Here is a 6,347-nt window from a genome sequence, read left to right as displayed (position 1 = left end):
CAAACTGGCGAGGAAGCATGGGAAACTATTTTACTCAATCTCCTTCCTTAACAGCGGCTTTGTTTGGTTCCATCATAGAGCGAAAAAAAAACGAGCAGTCCTCTGGATCCATTGACTTCGTCATTAAAATTAATTAAGGGCTGAGTAGGTGTTTCCAATTTAATGAAAATATGGAATAATTGCCACAGAGAAAAAAAATATAAATTACAATTCAGGTAGGCAGGCAAGAGCATTTTGCTATTCTGCAGTGTCTTTTAGTGCCACAAAAAACCTATATAAGGTTTTTATGCCTTGCGTTCCAAAGTTATTCCTATGCATATCCATGCAATATTTTTCCGCTTTCCCTCGATAAAATTGCCAAATAATAATGAATCATTTCATAAATAATGGCTTGGCTGTCTTATCTGGGCAGGGCGGCCAGTGCTGGTTTCTTATCTCGCCTGGCCACATTGCTGTAGTGTTCCGCTCTCCATACTAAATAGGAAATCGAACGTGATGTAAAATCTACTCCACTCTCCAAGGCATAAGCTGCCAAAAAAACTTATTACAGCACAAAGATCAGCCATGGAAGGGGCTGAAAATGGCTGCTAACACTTTTCTAATAAACAAGGCTGGTGAGTAGATTTCTAATTGCCACCTCTTAAGGGTGTCTTTTTATTCTTCCACATTTTCAAATGTCGAAATATGACTGGTTTTGAACTGAGTATAAATGATTGCAATATAAAAATGACTTTTTTAAAAAAAAACGCAGGATAAATTAAGAAACATAGAAATGGCTGCGAGCATTGTTTTCAATAGTCCCAGGAGTGAGGAGTGTTTTTGGGACATTTTGAATTGCTTAATGGATTATGTATAATACTGTCACTAATGATATTTTAATTTGATTCGTATACATCGAGATGATTTTTTTTCGAAAGGAAGTACCGGGTACAGTGACAGAAACGGATGGAGACGCTTTAATATGTTGCGTTCCAATAGTTTTTCACAATTGCCATCTTGCGCATCTAAAGAATTTGTCAGGGAAAAAAAAATTCATCTCAACGGTTATGGAGAAAACAACGGATATATTTTTCGTCAGTAAAGGAATAAGGACTCATTTTAAGACATTGTTTAAGACAAACTAGCTGATTACATTCACTCAGATTCGTTCCATTACCTTAGAAACCGCTGTGAATGAACTCGCTGGGAGTTGTGCTGGGAATGTCATTCACCAAATTATTTTGAAGGATGAGAGCAATTTTAAGGACAATGTTGTGAGATCTCATTTTTAAGATGTTGTATTTCTGCAGTGCAACCAAAATGTAGGCTGTTGACAATGGAGAGTCCTTATGTACCTGCTATGGGTTTGATTCGATTCTCTGCACATTATGGGGAGGTCACTTTAAAATCAAATATTTTAAATGCTTTAAGCTAATGCGTCAGAATCTTCAAAATATCTGACAGTGTGTCAAACATTAGAGATGAGAGAGGGCAGCCTGCGTGTATTCAAACAGCTCTCATTTCGTCCTATTGTCCTCATGTGTTTATTTTGTCCTTTCCATTCCACTAAGGCCTCATGTTGCACTGCCATAATATACATGCAATACTACCCAGGAATTGTTCATTTGAACGTCAGTTTAAAGGGACACAAAAGAGTTCCCATTATTGCAGCAGCAAAATGATGGGAATATTTTCTGTGCGCGGTGTGTTTGCATAAGCCTGCACTATTTTGAGAAACAGATTCCACATTTGTTAACTAAGAGTGAGCAACATGAAGAAAGTGATTGTGTGAAGGGGCGGTTAGTAACTTAATTTGCAATGAATTTTATGTTTTAGGAAAGGCGGTTTATCGGAGGGCATGTATACACTAAAGACTGAGCAAATTGCGCCCCCCACCCCCCGCATTATCAACTTTGTTTTGTTTAATTTCAAATGGGTTATGCACAATATAGCAGTGTAATCTCAAGGTTAAATTTCAATCTTCTAATATATATGTCTCTGAGCTCAATTCATTGAAAAAAGATTACAACGTGCCCTGCAGCTTTAGAATTTAGAGTGTTTAAACCTAATCCTTAATTGATCAACTGTCTTAAGTATCTCGGTTGATTTTCCATAAACTACGAAATGCTTAATCCTTCCAAGAGGCTTTATGCTAGAAAAAAGAATAAAGCAGCATGAAATGCTGCAGGTGCTGGCTTCCTCTGTTGACTCTAGTGCAAGAAAGAACTCAGTTTCCCAGTGAGCTCAGCACAGCAAGATTCAACGGTACTGTGCAAATGACAGCGCCAAGAACTCGTTGTAAATCTCTGACATCAGTTGCACTACACCGTGACATGAACGAAAATAGACGAATTCTAAACGTGAAATAAAATATCCCCTAATATTGTTCACGGTGTTGTCTGGAGAATATTAGTTTTTCCTTAAGGGATGTAACAAATAAAAGCGACTTCTTCGGGCGAAAGGTTACGAAAGAATACTATAGCGTCCTGTATTCAGATTTTTTAACTTCCTTGCGCAATTTTTGAATCACTGGTTTATAATTTCCTCAATGCAAAAGTGTTTGTATTCACGGCTTCAACTTTGTTAATAACCCAGAGAAAGAAACCTGACCTCTGAGTTTTTCATGTCAAATTTACTGCATTCAAAGCCTGTTAATATTTATATCACATTCTCGTGTTAAAAATAGTTGGCGAATTTTAGACTAGTCTTGTAAGTATGCATAGAATCCGATAAACGCTTGATGGAATTCTCAGTCACTCGATTGGTTGCACTATTTGAGGTTTTGTTCATAAAAATGGGCCTGAAAATTGACAATATGCTGCAAATATCACGAAGACGTTTATTTCAGTACAGTCTAAATGATTTAATTATGAAGTCTTCTTCTCCTTAAATATTTTTATTTTGTCTCAGGGGAATATTTCTTGCAGATGAAGTTGTTTCAGCATTTGTCCATCCTTTTGACATCTCATGGTAACGCGATTAAAACGGTGAAGTGTTCCGCTTTTCAACAAGATGATGGAAAAAGTCGGATCGGATCTTGGTGAAACTCCCAGCGATGATCTGAGTCCTGTGCAGAAAGATTTCCCCAGACACAGAGCAGACCGCGAGGAAGCGGAAAGCACGAGCGAGCCTGCAGATCAATGCACTGAGGGACAGCAGCTCCCAGCCGAGCAACAATCTGCGTCAAATGATGGGGTTTCCAAGGAAACGAGACACGACTCCCCTGATCCCCTATCGGAAGTGCCAGTCATAAACCTGATGCAAAGGGGAGTCCAGCCTATAAATGAGAGGGATCAGAAAGGCACGTTTACTCATTCAGTACCGACCACCGAGTTGTCGAGACCCCCGGTGCCTCTGACTCTTCAAAGTCCAGTGAGTGAGAATCGGATGGTCCAGTTAACTGCAGCTCATCTCCCTCTGCCTGCAGCCAGAGCAATGCTGTATAACAGCACTTCCCAGTATCAGACCTTGCCACTTTTAAACAGGTCAGTCCCATGTTCGTAAATCGTGGTATCCCATAGCTTTCCTTTGATTTGGAAGATTTTGAATCGGTTTGCTAGTTTGTAGAATCTGAATAGCTACATGATTAACATTCGAATGCAAATCGATATGCCCCGGGCTCAAAAAAAAGAATAAATTGATAATAATTGCTTTCAGATTAACTAGTGATCACAATTTCATTTAGGACAAATAGTTCGTGATTGGTTAAAAAAAGGTCATGGATTTCATATTTCCCATGCTAGGAAATCTTTGCTATTATTGTTTTCTTCATAATTATTGTCAATGCACCCTATGGAACAGCCTCTTACAAAATATTTTTGTCACTCAGAATATATAACTCTTTTGAAGCTCTTATCAGAATTTGACAGTTCAGATCAGTACATGAAGATTCTGATTTCTCATCACAAACTTTTCTTTCTTGTTGAAATGATCAGTGAGCCAGAACCCTTCAACATGTTCTCCAGTAATAGAGTGAAAAGAAGGCCAACTCCCTACGACGTGGAAGTCACTACTGGTATGTATCACCATTGAATTCATTACCCTACACCTCGCCGGCTCGAAAGTTCATACTGAATAGGCTGAAAGGCTGTAACTATCTGAGAAAATGTGGCAAAAGAAAATTGATAGTGGTCGGTAAGCCGTGAAGCATAGGGGTAAAAGGTGCGTTGCTTAAAAGCTCACTGTAATCTCCCTCACAATGCAAGCCTGTTACATTTCCTTGTTTGTGCTGTGCTCCAACAGGTCTTCCTGCTTGCATGTTTTAACTATGTATTTAAATCGATGTGCGAGCATATCCAGGCGCGCCCCTGTGGTATGCCCCTACTTGCATGCATTTCCTTTACAATGTTTATATTACTTCTGCAAATCCCTTCAATCACAGCTGGTTACATTTTTGCTATTAGGTGTCGCTCAGCCTAAAATTGTCCGCAGGATCTTCACAAACAGCAGGGAGAGGTGGAGGCAACAGAATGTCAACGGGGCCTTCGCGGAACTTCGCAAACTCATCCCGACCCACCCGCCAGACAAGAAGCTGAGCAAGAATGAGATCCTCCGCCTGGCCATGAAATATATCAATTTCTTGGCCAAACTACTGAGCGATCAAGAGCAGGAAGGTGAGCAGCGGGGGTTACAGATTAAAGAGGCGGACAGTACCAGGCTGGCCAGTGATGACATCCAAGAGATGTCTCCAGACTCGAGCTGTGGAAGCTGTTTCGATGGAACAGGAAGCCCGGAAAGTCTTAGCGAAGAACACGATCATCTCGAGTCACGACATGGAAACCACCGCCACTCCATACTTCCTCCAGATGTCAATGGACAGCGGTGATATCCTTGCAAAATGATGCATCTGGAAGAATGGAAAACTACAGCTAAAGGAACATAGACTTGCCGTTTTACCAGCGACTGCTGAATCGATTAACGTTTTACTTTCTTTACATTTTGTGTATCTCTAACATTTTCAGGTACATTTAAATACTAGGCTCCTGTCCTTCTGGATTTTAAATCTAAAAGTCTCACTGGATTGATCATTGACGTTTTTTGTTTAGGGACAAGATAATTTAAATTTAAAGAATTTAATTTTATCTTAAAGTCGAGGTACATGTAAATATTGTAAAAGCTTCAGCCGTTCAAAGTTCGGACGCTGTTTATGGGAAAAAGAACCACGTTTTTGTAATGGAAAGTCAAAGAGGACCAATATTTATTTCTGTTGGAACAGTAGCATCCTTTTTCTAGTGAATTACATGTTAGTTCTTTTAACTATATTCCCATCATTCTGTACACTGCACCCGACTCCAGGCGGAACACTAATTAAAAACATGTTAAAGAAGCACTGTGCGGAAGAGAGAGGTACTTTGAATTTGCATGGCGATTGAATCTCCGAAAAGGGATGCTATGATGTTCAACAGAAGTAGATCATCTTGTTTGTCTAAATTAGAAGATAAAAGTCAAAAAACATACGTGCATTGCGGATTATATTGAAATTAAAATAAAATGTCGAAGGGTTAAACTTTTTGAAAATGTACATTTCTGGGAATAATTATTTTGTATGTTTTCATGCATTGGTCGAAAATTGGGCAGTTTACTGCGTATAACGAAACTTGTTACAGCTATTCACGGGCCCTTTTTCTATTCTTGTGGACAAATCATTATTTATTCCATGAACTCTAAACTTCAGAATTTTTGACTAACTGAAACACCAGGCAATTTTTATGGGTACAAATAGTGACATTTTTTCTAAAGTACTTTAACATTCTGCAAAACAGCAGAAAACCACGTATTTAATAATTCAATGGACAACGAGTGTTGTTTATTTTATTTAAAAATAGAAAGGGTATGGTACACTCCTTATTTCCCACATGTGCTCTTGCCTGCTAAATGTATTGTGAATACCATGTGTATAATTCACACTGCACTTTCAGTACATTTTGTATGTGATTTTTTTTCTGCGTTGGCAGAAGTTGGGTAACGAAACCTGTTAACTTAAGCAAATAACTACTACCACGTACATTCTGACAAAGTGATTCTCGATGGATACTCTTTGTAAAGCCTACTGTGGCTGCAAAGTTTGTGTGCAGTATGTATATCACGTATTGTTGTAAAATATATGCAATGTTATATTACCAAGAATTTACTTTTAATAAATTGTATACAATTTAAATGACTAATGTTCTCCGCCTTAGATAACAGTCAATGTTGCTCGGTAACGTTACTAAAGATGGCTTGATACAAATAAGAGAACGATTATATACAATAATCGTACCCACGAGTTTATAGGCATTTTTAATTTAGACTCTGAGATTTTTCTGGTCTATTGATGCACAACATCTAAAATTGTAATAGGATACAGAGGAACGAGGTGACAAAAAATG

General features: G+C 38.5%; 1 protein-coding gene across 1 annotated transcript; it reads left to right on the top strand.

The window, feature by feature from the left end:
* Positions 1 to 496: 496 nt before the first annotated feature.
* Positions 497 to 6,139, top strand: tal1 (T-cell acute lymphocytic leukemia 1). Its single transcript, XM_060830435.1, has 4 exons — positions 497 to 614; positions 2,890 to 3,464; positions 3,915 to 3,994; positions 4,383 to 6,139. The coding sequence occupies exons 2-4, from the start codon at positions 2,992 to 2,994 to the stop codon at positions 4,802 to 4,804; spliced, it is 975 nt and encodes a 324-aa protein (XP_060686418.1). The 5' UTR covers positions 497 to 614; positions 2,890 to 2,991; the 3' UTR covers positions 4,805 to 6,139.
* The last annotated feature ends 208 nt before the right edge of the window (positions 6,140 to 6,347 follow it).

The sequence above is a fragment of the Hemiscyllium ocellatum genome, chromosome 9, assembly GCF_020745735.1.
Source record: "Hemiscyllium ocellatum isolate sHemOce1 chromosome 9, sHemOce1.pat.X.cur, whole genome shotgun sequence".
In the NCBI taxonomy this organism is placed as follows: Eukaryota; Metazoa; Chordata; class Chondrichthyes; order Orectolobiformes; family Hemiscylliidae; genus Hemiscyllium; species Hemiscyllium ocellatum.
This window is presented reverse-complemented; position numbering and strand designations above follow the sequence as displayed.